Genomic DNA, 19,440 nt, shown 5'->3' with positions numbered 1-19,440 from the left:
AGCTTAACAGTGGGAAAGGGAAAAAGAAGCCATGCAGCACATACTACCAGTCAAACTGACTTACAGCACTGCCTTTCCACTGTATGACAGAATGAATTACTGGGGAACACTTTGTACACACTTTAGATGGTGAACACTAGTCACACTTTAAAGCTCCCGCACTCACGTGTTCTCGAAGCGTCTGGATCTCATCCCTCAGTTCTGACAGCAGGCGATCCTGCTCCTCTGGCAGGAAGCTTCCTCGACCCTCCTTCTGGAGCCTCTCTAGACGCATGATTTGGTCCTCCCGGAACTTCACAATCAGTTTATTAGACTGAATAAATTTTTCCTTTTTGAGGGTGAGATCTTCTAGCTGGGTAATTTTTTCTATTAGAGACTTAAGAAATTCAGGATTCAGTTAAACATGAAAAATTATTCAGCTTCCCTAAATTCTCATAAACCCAGGAGACAGTACTAAGTCTAAACTCAAAGGCAAGACTTTTGAAAGCCTTTTCCTTATACATCTGTTACTATGTTTCACTTACTGAAGTAATGAAAATCAACCACAACATTAAAGTACAAGATGTTCTGAATCCCTTTTCCTAATTCAATTTCCTACCTTCTTTTCCTGTTCAGATTTCTTAAAGAATAACATTGCCTCCAGGAAATATTCTATGTAATTAGTCTTCTCTTTATCTAAAAGGGGAAAGGAAGAAAGATGTTAATTTTTCGAAACTAAAACTGTCTTTCTTCCTGCCAACTACCCTAAGGAACAGAACCTCAAGAATGATTAGCAACTTCACATTAACTTGCTCAGTAAACTGGCTGTTCTATGAAGAAAACAAGACATTTCTCTGTATTTACTTAGCACAAATATATCCGGTGAAAGAAAAGAAATGGTTTATTTTTAAAACTGCACTGGGGCTGGAGAGATGGCTCAGTAGTTAAGAGCACTGGCTGCTCTTCCAAAGGACCTGGGTTCACTTCCCAGTGCCGACACAGTAACTGTCTATAACTCCTGCTCCAGGGAATCCAACATCATCGCGCAGACATATATGCAGTCAAAACATCAATGTTCATAAAATATATAAATTGTTTAAAAAATTGTAGCCTAGGTTAGCATCAAACTTATGGCAACTCTGCCACAATTCTCCCAAATGCTGGACTTATAAGCATAAGATATCAGAGCTAAAAATGAGTCTATAAAGAACAGGGAGGAGACCTATGTGTGCCTCTTGAGATCTAATGAAAACTTATCATTGACAGTGTCTCAGTCAGTCACTCTCCAGAAAGACTGGGCTGTCCAGCAGTTCTAGGCTGGCTAGTTCTGGTTCTTGCATCAGCTTCCTGGGTTCTGGCGGTTAGGTTACAGACTATGCTTACTATAATGCATACTGTTGTTTGTTGATTGTTGGTTTGGTTTTGTATATTACTAAAAATCACACCTAGGGCCTCACATAGGCCAGGCAATGTGTCTACTACCAAGACACACTCCTAGCCCAAGTTCTGTTTTTGTTTGTTTTTCATTGTTGTTTTTATATTTTATGGCTCTCAAATTAATCCTACAAACTCTTTTTGAAGAAATATTTCCTGTTCAATATCATGAACATATGTTGATTATATGCTAAGGCAGAATGTTGGATGTGACCTAATGAAATTCATTTCTGTTTCTTCTTAGAGCTTATTAGGAGAGGAATTACTCAAAATCATTGTGAATTTCCTTCTCACTGCACCTCAGATACCATCTGATTCAGACAAAGCACTATCCTACTCCACATGTGAAATAAGGAGAGTGGGTGTGAGAAGTTTGGGAAAGCCTCACTGTATGCTGACCATCTATCCATCTAACAGTAGGAGTTCTTGACAGAATATTCCCATGAAGTCTTTTCTAGGAAGAAGGACGAGCTCAACCTACCTCTGGCCAATAAGCTTTCTGGTATTATCTGCCCAGAAGTAAATTGAGACAGTTGTTCTTTGAGCCTCTTCACTTCAGCTTGCAGCTGGCTGACATTTCCTTGGGTGTCTTCATTTACCACAGCCTAGACAAGAATTAATAAAGAGTACTGATTGTACAACTTTCTTTTTTTTTTTTTTTGGTTTTTCAAGACAGGGTTTCTCTGTATAGCCCGCCTCTGCCTCCCAAGTGCTGGGATTAAAGGTGTGCACCACCACCACCCGGCTGATTGTACAACTTTCAAGTTGTACAATCCTGTTTTTTATTTGTTTGGTATGAGCGGGAATGTGGAAAACCAAACAAAACTATACATCAATCTGACCAACAGCAAATCAGCCACTAAAATAGCATGAAGTGGGCAGCAAGCTCCTTCTTCCTGCGCCTATTTAACAACAGTCAACCCAAGGCTGCGCTCTCTTCCTCTTGCCATCCCCTCCTCACCAGGCTCCCACTCATCCTGTCCATTCGATCAGTCCTATCTTAGGCCTATCAGACTATCTTAGGCCAGGTCACCTTCAGATCTGAGTGTATCATCCTTGACATTTAAGAACCATATATTCTCTTTCAAACAAGGGAACCAAACACCTCAGCAAGGCTATTTCCCCTCTGTCCATCAACTTTTGGTGAAGAACTCTGGCCTAAAAGGGGACAATCCTGTCGGGCTATGTACCTGCCTCATTGCTGGGGTGCCAGAGCACCACTGACAAGCTGCTCAGGGGAGGCAGAACACAGTATGTGATAGGGGTTCCCAGCCTGTATTCTTCTGGGCAAGAAATAGCGAGATCTGGGACAGATGCCATAATCCTCAATCTCCTGTGTACCCAGACACCACTAGGGACTCAGGGAGCTGAGAAAGGGGGAAGGGGTCTGTGAATGGCTGAGTCCTAGACAGGCCAGAATCTGGTCTGGTTCTGAGTGCCAAGAGTCCAAGCTTCTCCTGCACAGGTTTCCATCCTACTCCTTAAATGGTCCTTTATTTAGCTGTCTTTTCTCAGACTCCTTCTCTCACCCTTCTTCCCCTCTCCCTCCCTGCTATATTTTGTTTAGAGTGCGCGCGCGCGCACACACACACACACACACACACACACACACACACACACAAGCTGAAAAAGAGAAGGCCTTCTCCAGGAGATTTAGATATAGCCTCTCCCATTGGTGATCCTTGAAGGAAACAGTCCTTGCTTGTCCAAACTGCTTTATTTTATGGCGGATATGAATATATAAGTCCTACTCAGGGTGAACCAGGGATTAAATACCTTTTACAGGAAAGAATGCCCAGGAAGGAAAGCTCATTGCCTAAATACTTATGTTCAATCTAGATACCTCATTAGCACAGAGCCCTAGGTTTTTATGCTACCTGACCAACTGTCATGGTCTTCTCAGTGGGGTATCATGGTTACATGTTCCAGGACAGGTAGAGCTTAGCAGAGAGCTGGTTCCACATCTACTGTTCTCATTTCTGAGATTCCCCAGGCTGCTGAACCTGCTTCAACCTTGCCAGTTCTTCTGTCTGGTGGCATGGTCCATTTGTCTCACAATCCCCAACACGACTAGCCTGAGCAGAAACCACCTGCCAGGGGCCAACCCCAGCATCCAGGAAAGCAGCTGAAATGAGGTATGGAGTTGGCGTTGGCACCAAAGCTGCTTCACCTTTGGCAGTTTCTACCTTCTTTAACTCTCTGTTATTCTGTGGCCAAAAGCTGCTGGTTTCTGGCAATTTAACTCCTGATTAAAAGCTTAGTTATCTGAGCTCTTTTCTCTCTGGCTCAAGAGTGCCTCTATGGGCAGGCAAGAGGCTAGGAGTTTGTTAACTCTTTGCAAGCCAGAAAGAAAAGGAAGAAAGTAAGAAAGTCAGGCTCGTTCTCTCTCTCTCTCTCTCTCTCTCTCTCTCTGGCCAGTTCCGACCTATTTCATCAATTCCACAAGTGTTTGTGCATACTTATATACATACACATATGTACAGACATACATACATACATATATATATTTGGTGGATGTGGCAGAGCTCCAAACGCCACATTCTACTTCACTCTGGAATTTTTATACCTTCTTAAACAAAGTTCTTTATAATATTATCTCATAGATGAAATGTTACACAAAAGGGGAGCTACAGAAGGATGTTGAAAGTCAGTTCAAAGCAGTGTTTCATCATTCTGTAAGCTCATTTTAAGTTCAAAGCAACAGCTGCACATAGCCTTGCACACCTGTGGTCTCATCCTTGGACCTGACCTAGAATGAATATTTTCCTTTGATCAAAAATCTGTCTCAAGCCTATTTCTCTTCTAGTGCAATTATGAAAGTTTATTGTATTCCTTATTATACAGCCTTTACTTAATATTCTATAGGAAAAGGGCATATCCTAGTCTTGATTTTTTATTACATCATGCTGGAAAAACAACTAAGAACATCTCCTTAAACTTTCTTCTTAAAATTATTTGAATCAAATCAAGAATGCTATAATTAATTCATCTAGCATTAGTTCGTGAAAGTTCATCTTCATGTTGTTTTGCAGGAAATCTGGCCAATAGGGTGGGCTGATGCCCAGGTATTATTAGCCTGTGTAACAGTGGCAGAAAAGGCAGATCAGCAGTGAGAAGCAATCCTGAGATGAAGTCTCTGAGGACCTTGAATCTCAATGCATAGCCATCACAACCATGCAAAACAGTCATCTCGGAAAGAACTCATTTGCTTGCCATAGCCCTTCCTAGATAGATGGCTTCTGACAACCACCCTCTTCAGTGAGAGTCCCTTTATGTTTCTATACCTGGCCTGTAAGCAAGGATTAATTTCAGAGACTATTTCTGTTCTATCATGGTAATAAATATTATTTTCACTTTCTTAAAGTAATGTTATTATTTAAATAGTTTCAAACAAATGCTATTACTGTGGTGACTAAATGGTGTCGTCCATTTCTTAAAGATACCCTGTTTAAAACAACTTCTTAAAAAGCTTTTAAAAAGGGCTGGAGAGATGGCTCAGTGGGTAAGAGCACTGACTGCTCTTCCAGAGGTCCTGAGTTCAATTCCAGCAACCACATGGTGGCTCACATCCATCTATAAGGAGATCTGATGCCCCCTTCTGGTGTGTCTGAAGAGAGCAATGGTGTACTCATATACATAAAATAAATAAATAAATCTTAAAAAAAAAAAAAAAAAAAAAAAAAAAAAAAAAAAAAAAAAAAAAAAAAAAAAAAAAAAAAGCTTAAAAAAAGAAAAAAGCCACCACCAAATGCAACACGGTGGCATGGGATGTGAGTAGTAGACATGGCTCACATGGAGATAGGGACAATATGGAATCACTCTGTACTTTTTGTTCAATTTTGCTATAAATCTAAAGCTGCTTTAAAAGTAGTTTATTGCTGGGTAGTGATGGTGTATGCTTTTAATCTCAGTACTCAGGAGGCAGAGATAGGAGGATCTCTGAGTTTGTGGCCAGGCTGGTCTACCTAGAAAGCTCTAAAGACAGCCAAGGCTACACACAGAAATCCTGTCTAAAAACAAAAAAACAACAACAACAAAAAAAACAACAAAAGGTAGTTTATTAATTAGATGATTTTTAAAAAGACTCATTAAGCTGAAGGGTAATAACAAATGACAACAGCTAAGCACCAGACAGACCACAGGCCCAGCTATGAAATACTCAACTATTTCAGCAAGGAAAAACCTCATGTGACAATCAATCAAGTCCTCTGTGTTCCTATCTTAGGTTCAGCCTGCCCACCTGGAAAGATTAACAGTTCATCTTTAAACAAGTCCCAGAGACCTTAGCACTTTCCCATGAACAGGTCAACAGGCTGAACGGGACTTACCATTGGGAGCAGCTAGTACAAAGATGTTGGCTTTGTTGTTCATATGTTTAAAAGTACTTCCCAATTGCCTCTGATTCATATGGCCAGCCTCATTATGAGGCACTCTGACATCACTATTATATCAGTGACATCATGAGTGCAATCATTAACATGGTTCTACCCTTGAAAGCCTTCTGGTGAGCCAAGACAAAGTCAGGAAGTTCCCCTGATGTTTCCTCTTCATATTGTTAACATTCAAGTAAACAGTGGATAGTACCCAAAAAACAAGGAAAAGATGAGACCTATGTTCTTCTCACTTATCCAGTGGGAGGAACAACATGGTCTACTTCATTCTGCTAGATGAACTGGTTATAAGATGCACAGTTTTTCCCTTTAAAAAGGAAAGAATCTACCAATTCATGGCACAGTTGTTTTGTCTGAAACCAACTCTTTTTGGTCTTTTGACAGTATGTTCTAGGTATTGGTATAGTGCTGTGCATAGGAGAATATGGACTGTGGTTTATTTGCTTTGATAGGTGTTGTGTTTTATAAAAATGAAGAGAGAAGGAATATGTTTGGTGGATGTGTACTCAGGTGTGGGGTGAGGGGGTGCCTCTGAGGGCCCATGCTGAGGTGTCCCTTCGCTGTGAAGAACCAGCCACATGATGGTATAGTGTAGAACAGAGTTTATTCAGGGCATGGGGAGGGGAGTTGAGAGGGTAGTAGAGACAGAGAAAGGCAGAGACAGTAGAGGAGTGGAGGCCAGTCATGAGTATGTGGAGAGAGAGGGGGAAGGGGAATGAGGAGAGATGAGGAAGAGGAGAGAGGACAGAGCAAAAGCAAGAAGGCAAGAGAGGGCAGAGGGAGCAAGCAGTCCCTTTTATAGTGAGTCAGGCATACCTGGCCAGGTAATTGTGGGGTAGAGCTTAGTCAAAATGCTAACAGTGGGCACAGCAAATGCTATTGTTCACACACTATCTATGACTGCTTTCTTAAAGCAAAGACAGACCTGAGTAGTTGAAATGGACCATATGGTACAAGAAGCATTAAGTAGTTTATCAACTAGAACTTTACAAGAAACGCTATCTGACTGGGGGTGTATACCACTATTAAAGAGACAACTTGTATATAAAATAAAATAAGGAATATGCACAGATGTACACAACTTAAAAGGCAAAACTCATTGCTAAGTGACTTTCACAGCATTATTCTTTGCTACCATATATATCATATGGATTCAGGGCAGGCACATGTATGCAAACTGATGTGCATGCACAAAAAAACACACCAACTCTGCTTGTATAGCTTAGGCTTATTACTCTCTTATCCAAAAACAAAAGGAAAATTGCCTTAAAAACAAACAGCAAAACCATAACAACCACAAGACAAACCTAGAGCTTCAAATTATATGCATAAGACTACAAAAAATGAACAGGGTATGGTGGTGCATGCCTTTACTCCCAAAACTCAGGAGGCTGAGGCAGAATGTTTGCCAACTTTATGATTACCCTGTGATATATAGCCCTAACATACACACATACATAAAAGCAAACAAGCAAATAGATGAATAAATACAAAATACCATGCTAGAGGTGTAGTTTACCTTGTTTTTAATCAGCTTTGCTCTTTGAGCAAAATTAAGTGTTGACAGTGTTTCCCCAAAACACCTGGATCCTGGATGAACATTTGCAATTATGGCTGTTTTGGCATTGCCACCAAGGGAGTCCTGTTTAATGACATCAATGGTGTATGATTTTAGATTGTAAATCCTAAGATCTTTTTCAGAAAATAATAAAGACTCAGAAACTCTTCCACTATCAGTCCCAGTAACCATAATGCAAAGGTGGCAGGAACCAGTGATCAGCTTTACCCGAAGTAAGAAGGTAAGTTTGGAGTCTCTGTAGCAGATATGCCTCTGTTTTCCATTACCCACATCAACAAGGGCAGTGATGACTTGGCCCAGGCAACTCAGTGATCGATTTATATTACCTGCCTCCTAAAGGAATAAGGGGAAAGCAAAAATAGGTGCAATGTTACTCTCTGGTGTTCTGAGCTTAAATTTAAGTAGCAAGGCGACAACCTGGGATGGAGAAGCAAAGGAGAGGCAAAGTAAAAGACAACTTCTAACCAAGAACAACACGCCCCGTTAGCTCACTCCCTGTCTCATGTACACTCTAACTGCAGAGTGCTGTAAAAGTCCAAGTGCACTACAAACTACACTTGGGGATCTGAATTTTCCATAGAATCAAATGTGGGATAACATTTTCTCTCACTACTGGTCAATAGCAGCAAGCTGGAGCCTCAGAAAGCATGAGACATTACTGACTGGAATGTTTAGCAGGTTAGATATATTTAGTGCACTTCTCATTTATGATATTCCAGCTTAACCAGATTTATTTGGAGGTACCACCACTAGAAGTCAAGGAGAAACTATATAAGCACGTTCCATTCTTGATAGAAACATTAGCCTTTTGCTGACTGTAAGCTCAGCAGGCTCAAATCTCTCTTCCATATCTGATTCATCTCTCTTAGGTCACATTCCTCAACTACATAACTTGTACATATTTTAATGTCGACACTTAGATACATACCGACAATACACAACACAATGAATTTCTTTCCCACTGCTAATAGCTCAGGCTATGTACCTTTCCACTTCAAGGATTATACATGACTGCTCTCCTTTCTTGTTAGCTTCTTCCCTCTGATCCCCTATAAGCAGTAGTAGCTTAATAGATCTAAGTATTTATAATATAGACCTTCCACAGGAAGCCATACATTTGCTCCAAACTTTTAAATGTTTTTCAGGGTACAGAAAGCTGAGTACAAATGTGGCCTATCCTCATGGTGATTCACCTGGGCTTTCTTGCTGTATAACTGATCAATCTACTGATGCACACAAATATTTAATGCATAGTTGCTTGAAAAGGCCCAACAAACCTTGAGATATCACTCTGCAGGGCAGGAGTTCTCTGTTCCTCTCTCTAGAACCAAACCCTGGTTTCTATGAGAAAACTACTACTAAAGACACCCTCCCAACAGCCCACTCCACACCATCCATTCTCTGTTCCCTCATGTCCAAAAGTAGCCACTCTTGCTCCTGACAGGGATAGACTCCTGTCCCATTTATGTTTACTGCCATAATCTCATAAAATCTTTGCTCCTTCTTAGTTAAGTAGGAACAATTCTTATTTCTTCTAAAGTCTTCACTATACTTGGTGCAACATTGACTTTTCAGTAAAAATCCACACTAAGTAAGAAAGCCATCATTTCATTCCTACCTTCAACCTCATCCCTTCTGCATGGGTATCTTTTTGCCTCTCAGATCCTGCTAAGTCCACCAGGTTGAGTAAGGAGGTCCGAATGTTCACAGTCTCACTGCTTTTCTCCATTGATTCTATTGTGATTGTAAAGACTGCATGAGACCTAGAAGATTCTCTGTTCATAGATGTTGATGCTACACGCCTGTTCCTCCAGCCTCTAGTTAAGACCTTAGGAAAAGGAAACTGTTACAAGAAGCCACAATAGGTGCACCCAAGGCAAATTCAAAACATAAAATAATACAAAATAACACATAGGTAATTATCCACCTATACAACAGAGTAATTTCCATATGGAACAGGGGCCTTTCCAGTGTTATCTAGCTTTGTGAGAATTTATGTGATCACAAGTTCTAAGAAGTATATATTTAGACACCAAAATTAGTAGATCTATAAAGAATAATATCAAATAATTATCTTCTTTCCCTCTTCATGTCACAGAAAGAGACAGAATATGCCAGTTTGGTCTGGAACTCACTACATATTCAAGCTGGCTTTGATCCTGATGCTTCTGCCTCCAAGTACTGTGATTGTAAATGTGAATCCCATTCTTTATCTTAGAGAATAAAAACTCTAAACCAAAAAGAAATCTCATGTCATCTTTAGTCTCATGTTCTAATGTTTGCAGCTTTCTCCCTGCAAAGATTTTTCTCTATATTCATACAAGAAAATGTATCAAGGTTTAGACCACAAGCTCTCAGTTAGGCAAGCCAGAGTTCAAACTGTGAATCTACTATTTACAAGGTGACTGTAAAAAAAAGTTCTGCTTCTGTACTTAAAAGTGAGCATGTGGGAGAAAGGCATGGTGATGCAATCCTTCAGTCCCAGCACTGGGAGGCAGAGGCAGAAGCAGAAGCAGGCAAATCTCTGTGAGTACAAGGCCTGATCTACAAAGTAAGTTCTAGGATACCCAGAGCTACAGAGAAATCTGTCTTGAAAACAAAACAAAACAAAGGAGCATGTGGGCACTGACCTCACAGGATGGAATATCTAAATAAATTCAACACACACACACACACACACACACACACACACACACACACACACACACATATATATGCTGGGATGATACTGAAATTTACATTGTGACTCAACATCCAGTGAGAACTGAAATGAGGCATTACTTTGGGCAGATGCTGGGAATGTCAAGCCTTAGGCAAGGTTGTAGGGTTTTTTTGGGAGGGAGGAGGGTAGTGGTGGCTTGTGACAAGGACTCTCTGTATAGCCCTTACTAGCTGCAACTCTGTTTAGAACAGTCTGGCCTTCAACTCACAGACCCTCCTGCCTCTTCCTCACAGTGCAGGGACTAAAAGGAGTGCACTGCCACCCTTAGCCTCAGCTAAGATTCCTAACAGGCCTGTTGGTGATGCTGATGACCTGAGAAACACAATTTGGAGAACACACTCACAATAAGTGTAAGGATAACAGAGAGCCCAGTAAAGTTACTTCAAAGGCTACAATGCTTGATATTAAACACTATTAATGAAACAGTATAAAACTGAAATTACTTGTCAGTGTTGTACATTGAATAGAGAGCCTTTGATTACTAGGCAACCTCTATACCACTGACCTAATTCCCCATAAAATTCATATTACTTAAAATATTTATAGTTCTTCAACAGTACTTTATGCTTTCTTTTCATACTATTAAAATAAATATATTTAATATGAGGTCAATTATATATTTATATAGCTTAAACAATGTTTCTTAAGCACAGGACAAATTCAAAAGCAATGGAACCACATTTTCTTACTTAACTTTTTGAACATTTAACTAACGTTTATTTTGAACAATTAATTAACATTTGAATACTTAAAAAACATTATGGTACCTAATATTTTATATGCTAATTTAAAAATATGTCTAATTTAAAAATTAGACATTTAAGAATAACTACATGCTAAAATCTTGAAAAATGAAAAATTGCTAGGAATACATAATTTATCAAAATTGACCTAAATAGGAAATAAAATGCTTGCATAGCTTTATTAACGAATCTTATGCTTAAAAGTCTGGGGGGGAAGGAGTGGCTCTTGTTGGAATATTGCTGACTGGGAATGAAGTCCTGGGTTTTATTTTTAGCACATACACATAAATCTTCTCCCAGACTATGACAAAGTACAAAAGATTTGAGGGATGAGTTCTACCATAATTTCTAAGTAGATTTCATTCTAAACACATTCCCAGAAACAGGTAAACAGGACAAGGAGAACAGGGCAGATGGAAATTACAGGTTGACCTTAATCTTTAAGAACTCTGTGAAAAGCTAGGCACAGAGGTACATGCCTTTAAACAAAGCCCTTGGGGGACAGAGGCAGAGGCAGGCAGATCTCTATAAATTCTAGGCCAGCCTGATCAACAAAGTGAGTTCCAAGACAGCCAGGTCTACACAGAGAAACCCTGGCATGAAAAACAAAACAAAACCAACCTCTTCAAACCAAAACAAATAAACAAACAAAACCAAAAAACCCACTAAACAAAACACTAAAACTTCTATTCAATGCTTTATCAAACTAATGTGTTGATGAGATATCCCATCAACGGTAGTAGAAAAAACATCTAACAAAATTTAATATTCTTGATTTTAAAAGACAGGTGATATGGCAACTGATTCGACAGAAACATTCTGTGAAAATCAGCTGTTTGGTAGGTGTGGTGATACCTACTTGAAATTTTCACACTTAGGAGACTGAGGCAAAAGGAATACAAGTTTGGAACCAGCCTGGCTTGGCTGCATAGTAAGTTTAGGCCAACCTAAACTTCTTAATGAGACAGGGTCTCAAAAAAATAACCAAAACAAAACAAAACAAAACAAAACCCCAAAACCAGATTCAAATACAGCCAAGTGTGGTGGTACATGTCTTTAATCCTAGCACTCAGGAGGCAGAGCATATGGATCTCTATTAGTTCCAGGCCAGAATAGTACTCTCTACCCATAGAAAGAATACCAGGACAGCCAGAGCTACACAAAGACCCTGTTCTCAAGTTATATGCAGCTGGCAATATTTTGTATGAATTCAATGTTATGTTATAAAGCTTATTTAAGGTGCTGTGGTGGTTTGAATATGCTTGGCCCAGAGAATGGCACTATTAAGAGGTGTGGCCTCGTTGGAGTAGGTATGGCCTTGTTGGAGAAGTGAGTCACTGTGGGGATGGACAATGAGATCATCCTCCTAACCACATGGAAGCCAGTATTCTGCTAGCAGCCTTCAGGTCAAGATGAATAGCTCTTAGCTCTTCCTGCATCATACCTGCCTGGATGCTGCCATGTTCCTGTCTTGATGATAATGGACTGAACTTCTGAACCTGTAAGCCAGCCCCAATTAGATGTTGTCCTTATAAGAGTTGCCTTGGTCATGATGTCTGCTCACAGCAGTAAAACCTAAGACAGATGACTAAGCAGTATTGGCTGCTGTTCCAGAAGACCCAGGTTCAATTTCCAGTACCCACTTGGCAGCTTACAACCTTCTTTATTTTCAGTCCCAGAAAATCCAGTGCTGTCTTCTGGAGGCAATGAACATTCATGGTATATAGATATACTTGCAAGCAAAAAGCTATACACATAAAAGAATATAAGAAAAAAACAAAAAACAAAAAAGCCTTACGCCGGGCAGTGGTGGAGCATGTCTTTAATCCCAGCACTTGGGAGGCAGAGGCAGGCGGATTTCTGAGTTCCAGGACAGCCAGGAAACCCTGTCTCAAAAAAAACAAACAAAAAAAAAAAACCCAAAAAAAAAAAAAAAATTAATTGAAATAAATTGCCCACATCAGGCTCCTAAATTCAAGCAGAATGTTTTTAAAGGCTCCCTCACAGCAGGGAAGCAAACACAGAAAGATCAGTGTAGTCATGAGAGCCAGGGAGCTGGCAGAGAACAGATGCTGATAAGTTATCGCCCTCAAACTGTGTTATTACAATAAACACCATCCAATGTAGGGGTGCTTCTGATGCTTTGATCGGGATCCGTGTTTACTGATGCTGAAGGTCCTCACCCCCAATTAGTTTTTGATCTATCAATAAAGATGCCAGTGGCCAATGGCAGGGTGGAAAGAAAGAGGCGGTGCTTCCAGATTTCTGCAGGCTAGGAAAGGAAGGAAATGAGAGAGTGACAGGTTGGAAGCTCCAGGGGAGATCTTCCAAAATGGCCAGAAAAACATCTTGGGCAGCAAGGCCAATGGGCTTCTCAGATGGTAACCAGGCAACTAAGTTGAGGGCAGAGTTAAAGGCTTTGAGCAAGGAGTGAAGGGAGGAGGCAAGATAGCCACTGAAGGCTTAGAAGAGCCCAGCCAGAGTCAATAAGCCATGAAAATGAGCTAATGTGTACCGTGCCTTTTATCTGCAGATCTGAGATAGCTCCTGGGTGAGTGCAGGCGTGTGACCAGCTGGGAACACAGAGAGGTGTAGACAAAACTATACACTACAATCAAAGCATGGCAAAATCAAGCAGCCCACAGTCATTCCTCAAGCCCCCATCTTTTTGTGAGACAGAGTTTTACCCTGTAGCCAAGGCTAGTCTCAAACTCACAACTCTGCCTCACCCTCCCAAGTTTTGGGAGCACAGATATGAAACCCCCCAAGTCTAGCCCAAAATTAGAATTTAACTAATGAGAAATCTAGAAAATATTACCACACCCTTTTTTCTTTAGTTCTCAAGAAGTTTGTGCTATGCCTTTATGAAACCTTTTTTGCATCTCAATCTTGACTCTTTGAAATGAGGATATTTTCACGGCATGCTTATTGCCTAAACATCAAGTGTATCTCACGGCAGGGTACCTGATAGGCTTCAGCTGCTGAAGTCACCACCTGCTCCACTGCACCAACCACGAAGACTCCCTTCTTTATGTGCTCCCTTAAATACAGTCCAACTGATGCTGAGTCCAGCAGGTCATATATCTGCTCATTGTAGACCTCAATAAAGGAGCACTTACAAAGGAAACTCTTCCCAGCTCCAGCCTGTAAAAGAAATGCACACTGTGTTTAGTCATTCATCTTCCATGAGCTATTTCAGGAATACTTTCCTATTGTACTTTAATATAATGTAAAACATTGAAAAGCCAGGGAAAATAACCTGGAAAACTAACCCAAAACATTATTTAATTTTTAAGTGTCATCACTGCAGCCCCAGGAGTCCAATTTGGCGAGTACCACAGAGCCTGCTCATGGCAACAGGGACAGAGCAATTCAACCAAGTTTCCACTGTTCTCCATACTGGACTTCCTCATAAAGTTTTGGTTTTTAACATTTACTCATTGTGTTTGTATGTACAGACATACTTATACATGAAATATATGTGTAGAACTGAGGACAAATTCTGGAAGTCGGTTATTACCTCCTGCCATCTGAGTCCCAGGGATCAAAATCAGGTCTTGGTGGCAAGCATCTTTATCCACCGAACCATGAATATCATTGGCCCAGATAGTTTTACTTGAAGTAAGATTCAAGTTCTTTAAAAGACCAAAAATAATTCATCCTAAAAAACTATAAATTTGGGGCTAGAGGGGCAGCTTGGTGGTAAAAGCACTTGCAGCTCTTACAGAAGTCTTGGGCTTGGTTTTCAGCCCGCACATAGGAACTACCAATACCAGGTCCAGGTCCGTGGCCTGCCTCTGGCATCCACAAGCACTGTACACTCATACAATTAAAATAAAGGAAGACTTACTTTAAAAAAAAAAAACACTCTGGGGTTGGAGAGATAGCTTAGTACATAAGAACACTTGACTGCTTTTTCAGAGGATCCTCATTAGAGTCTCAGTACACACATAGAGGCTCACAAACATCTGTAACTCCAGTCCCAGGATCTTACATGCTCTTCTGGCCTCCTTGGGTACCAGATATGCCCATGATACACAGACATACATGTTGACAAAAAACCCAATATTCATAAAAAATTTTTTTAATTTTTCTTCTCAAGATAGGGTTTCTCTGTGTAGTCCTGGCTGTCTTGGAACTCTGTAGACCAAGCTAGCCTTGACCTTAGAGATCCACCTGCCTCTGCCTTCCACATGGAATTAAAGGCATGCACCATCATTGTCCCAATCTAAAAAAAACTTTTACCCATAGAAATACATGGTGCTGCCAGGCAATGGTGGCTCATGCCTTTAATCCTAGCACTTGGGAGGCAGAGGCAAGCAGATTTTTGAGTTCGAGGCCAGCCTGGTCTACAGTGTGAGTTCCAGAACAGCCAGGGCTACACAGAAAAACTCTGTCTCAAAAAAAAAAAAAAAAAAAAAAAAAAAACATGGTACTGAGCTTAATTATTTTACTGTCATGCACTAAGTCTAACTGCAATATTAAGCACATTTCTGCAAAGGAGTAAACGGTAAGCTGATGTTATATACCAATTTCCTTTAAACCCAAGTTTGTAAAGCACATAAGAACAAGAGTTCTTGAAGTAGAAAGTGGAGAGTTCTTTGGAGAGTCAGTTGTACTACATGGGGCAAACACATGAAGGAGTGTTTTCCTGAAGTGGACACAAGTGAAAGACTAAGGCAGACTCATGAAGGAATATTTAGCCGAAGCAGACACAGGATGTCCTGCTAGCGCAAGCACGTGAAAGGACACAATGAAATATTCTTTGCTAACAACCCACGTGTACTGGTCTGCCTTACACTGCGTAGCTGACTTCGATTTCTCAGGACTCCATAGAGAGAAACACTCCACAAAACTTCTGGTGGTATGCTGCAGCTTCTTGCCACTTCCCCAGACTCTGGCTGGTTGGCAGGGTGATGTCAGCTGAGACAGATGCACGTTCTGAGGCAAGACATGTTCCGAGGCAAGACCCATGAAGGAGACATGATATTTGGAGGTATAAATAGGACTCGACAGACAGACAGTGATGGAGACTGAGCTAGACTTGCTTATAGAGTTAGCTGTGCAACAGTTGTTGGTCTTGAGTATTCGAAGATCTTTGCTTTGCTGAGAGAGGTACAACCCAGAACTTCTCATGGTGTTCTGTTAGTCCTGGTCTCTCAAGGCTGAGGTCTGGCTGTCTGTGCTAGGTAGTGCCACTGCTGCTGACTCCTGTTTGCTACCCCAACTCTACCACACTGAACTGCCAATATCCATGAAGTGTTTGCAGATCCAGCTGCTGCTGCTAACCTGTGAACTGAATTGCCAATTTCCAGACAATACAGACAGGAGTTGCTCCAAAAAACCTTTCTAAACAGGTCCACTTCCCCTGTATCCTTTCTTTTCCACTACCTTTGGTGGGTAGTGGGCTACAAGAGAGGTTAAAGAGAGGTTAAAGAGAGGTTAGAACCATCACTAAAAACAGGGTTTGAAAAATTAAAGGTACAGGTTCTTAACTCTAGAATCTGCCAAGATAAACAAGTACAATCCTGAGAATGGTCCAACCTAGGAACCAATGAGAAGAAAAAGATGGTGTCCTTAGATGATGAAGTCATAACCCACATGGAACAAGAAGACAATGAGGTACAAACAAGTTCTGCAAACAAACAAGGATGGGTCCATCATTAATGTCCATCATGAGGACTCACGGATACCTTAAGCTTGGGCAGAGATAGAGGACAGGACTTTCAGTGTATCTCTATGTGTTAGTTTCTTTACTGTTGCTCTGATAAAACCTACAGCCAAGACAACTTACAGAAAGAAGGGTTTCTTTGGGCTTATGATTCCACAGGGTTAGAGGCCATGATGGCAGAAAGGGAACAATGCTAAGGAAAAGGAACAGGATGCTAAGACCAGAAACTGAGGGCTCAACTCACAAAACACAAGCAGGAAGAAGAGAGAATAAACTTGAAATGGTGTTGAGACTTTCTACAAAGCTCACCTCCAATGACATACTCCTTCTAACAAGGCCATAACTCCAAAGCCTTCCTGAAAAGTGGAACCAAGTGGGGACCAAGAATGTAAATGCCTGAAACTATGGGGCACATTTCTCATTTAACTCAGCACACTCTATTTTCTATACATTTTCTCTCATAAAGACCTTGGCGAGCCCCAGAAGCTTCCACTCTCTTCTGTAGACTAGCAATCAGGCTAGCCTTGAATTCTCTATATAGATTAGAATGACTTTGAACTTCTGAAGACCTTGAAATTCTGATCCTCCTATCCCCAGCCCCACACTCAGTTTTTGCAGTGCTGGGGATTCAAACACTGGGCCTATTGATTTTTTCATTTTAAATTTATGTGTATGGATGTTTTGCCTGCATGTATGCCTGTGTACCATGTGCATGTCTGGTGCCCAGAGAGGTTAGAAGAGGATATCAGATACCCTGGGATGGGAATTACAGATGGTTATGAGCTGCTTTTGCCATGTAAGTGCTAGGAATTGAATGCAGGTCCTCTGGAGGAACAGCCAATTTATATAGCTGAACAATCTCTCCAGACCCGCAACATTTTGTTTTTTACAGTAAGCTTTACCTTTTCTTTTTCACGATCAATTAAGGAAAACAAATATTCAAAACTTCGTGGAATTACTCCTCTCAGATTATGAGAAAAATTATCAGAGTCTGATGGTCCTGTGAAAAAAAGAAAACAAAAACCTTTTATTCTAAGAATCTTTCAAAATGGCAATATTAAAAGGCAGTTTATACAGGAATAAAATAATATATGGCATAATCAACTTCCTAGTTCTGTTTCAAGCAAGTTACACTTACGCCTGTGAAAGGCACAATAATAAAACTGTGTCAGTGAGACTGAAGGGAAAAACACCAACCCAATTCTAACAACAGGTATGATCTGACAGAGAAATCTATCCCCAGGCAAAGCTTAACATTTCTCTACTGTCAGGTACTGACATAACTGTTCTCTGTTTTTATACTTTTGTTTTCATAGACTGATGGTTTGAAGGAGATTGGTAACCTCATGGGCTCACATGTTTGAATGCTGGGTCTGCAGTTAGTGGAACTGTTTGTGAGGATTAAATGTGGCCTTGTCAAAGGAGGTGTGGTAGTAGAGATGGGCTTTGAAGTTTCAAAAACCTACACCATTCCCAGTTAGCTCACTGTAGGCCTTCTGCTTGTAGATCAGATATTAGCTCTCAGCCACTGCTCTAGCACCATACTTGTCTACCTGTTGTCATGCTCCCTGCCATGATAGTCAAGGACCTACCCTCTAAAACTATAAGCCCTGATTAGATTTTTATTTTATAAATTGCCTTGATCATGTCTCTTCACAACACGAGAAATAAGTCAGAGACTAATCTGTTCTCTAAGCCACAGACCCACACTGTGTGTGTCCTAAGCTTCAGAATTTTCAACTACAAAATGGGAATAATAACATCAGTAACTAGAGAGTTTTGGGGAAGAATTGAAAGACTGCAAATAAAGTACTTATAATTGTACATCAAACATAAGTGCTAAAAATTAGGATTTGCTACTACTTTTTAATTGGGCAGTAAAAGCCATAGGATTAAGAAGCACAGAGTAATGACATCATGGATTCCTAGCAGACAGCAATGCAAAGTGTGTTGTTACAAGCAGGAAAGGAGAAGTATGTAAGAACTGTTAGGAATACTATTTCAAGCTTGTGATATGATATTTACTGATGTATCTTCACAGTCCCAAGCTCACAAATTCTGTATCCTTTGTTATTTATTTTCTAAGTGAGTGGGATAATAAGAATATCCTTTCCTCAAGAATTTTTGCCTGGGCTGGAGAAATGGCTCAGCGGTTAAGAGCACTGACTGCTCTTCCAGAGGACCTGAGTTCAATTTCCAGCAACCACAGGGTGGCTCACAACTATCTGTAATGGAATCCGACACCCTCTTCTGATGTGTCTGAAGATAGCAACACTGTACTTATATACATAAAATAAATAAATCTTTAAAAAGAAAAAAGAAAACTTAAAAGAAGATTTTTTTGCCTATGTTCCTAATTCCTGAAGCAGCTCCAGAAGAGTTCAGAACAATAAAGGAGAAAGACTATTTACAAGTCTATTCAAAATTGCATGATACTAATGAAGCCATGATTAGCAAGTCCTTAAATAATGACAGGATGAGAATGCCAGCAGAACTAGCCACAAGCTCAGGGATCTCACATCCCAACTCAAGGAAAGAAAAGACACTAAAGATAAAGTTGATCACCAACAGTCTGTTTACATTCATTCCCAAAACAAGCTTCATACCCCCAACCATAGTAAAAAAATTGGGTCAGCAGTTAAAAGTACCTGCTTTTTGTGCTAGCTAGATTTTATATCAACTGGACACAAGCTAGGGTCACCTGAAGAGAACCTCAATTGAGAAAATGCCTCCAAAAGATCAGTCAAGCCTGTAGGGCAATTTCTTAGTGATTAATTTGAAAAGGTTCAGCCTACTGTGGGTAGGGCCACCCCTAAGCAGGTGGTCCAGTGTTCTATAAGAAAGCGTATTGAGCTCTTTCCAGCCAGCGCCGAGCGATGGGCATCTCTCGGGACAACTGGCACAAGCGCCGCAAGACCGGG

At 40.6% G+C, this 19,440-nt stretch overlaps 1 protein-coding gene and 1 long non-coding RNA gene across 4 annotated transcripts in view; one reads left to right on the top strand and one right to left on the bottom strand.

Annotated features, from left to right (window-relative positions):
• Positions 1 to 19,440, bottom strand: part of Kif15 (kinesin family member 15) — a 74,393-nt gene that overhangs the window by 34,390 nt on the left and 20,563 nt on the right. For 2 of the 3 annotated variants that reach the window (XM_031345027.1, XM_031345029.1), the window contains exons 6-13: positions 17,422 to 17,519; positions 13,813 to 13,992; positions 9,002 to 9,226; positions 7,591 to 7,716; positions 7,324 to 7,446; positions 1,895 to 2,018; positions 599 to 675; positions 167 to 376 (exon numbers count right to left, since the gene is read on the bottom strand). In XM_031345027.1, coding sequence (XP_031200887.1) covers positions 167 to 376; positions 599 to 675; positions 1,895 to 2,018; positions 7,324 to 7,446; positions 7,591 to 7,716; positions 9,002 to 9,226; positions 13,813 to 13,992; positions 17,422 to 17,519 — 1,163 coding nt within the window. The remainder of the gene's footprint in view (positions 1 to 166; positions 377 to 598; positions 676 to 1,894; positions 2,019 to 7,323; positions 7,447 to 7,590; positions 7,717 to 9,001; positions 9,227 to 13,812; positions 13,993 to 17,421; positions 17,520 to 19,440) is intronic. The other variant, XM_031345028.1, reaches the window with a different exon arrangement.
• LOC116073263 lies at positions 5,878 to 9,612 on the top strand. Its single transcript, XR_004111747.1, has 3 exons — positions 5,878 to 5,917; positions 7,506 to 7,603; positions 9,482 to 9,612. It is a non-coding gene; the product is annotated as an uncharacterized LOC116073263 (long non-coding RNA).

This window comes from Mastomys coucha, unplaced genomic scaffold, assembly GCF_008632895.1.
Source record: "Mastomys coucha isolate ucsf_1 unplaced genomic scaffold, UCSF_Mcou_1 pScaffold23, whole genome shotgun sequence".
NCBI lineage: Eukaryota > Metazoa > Chordata > Mammalia > Rodentia > Muridae > Mastomys > Mastomys coucha.
The sequence above is the reverse complement of the archived record's forward strand: the minus strand, read 5'-3'. Positions and strand labels throughout refer to the sequence as shown.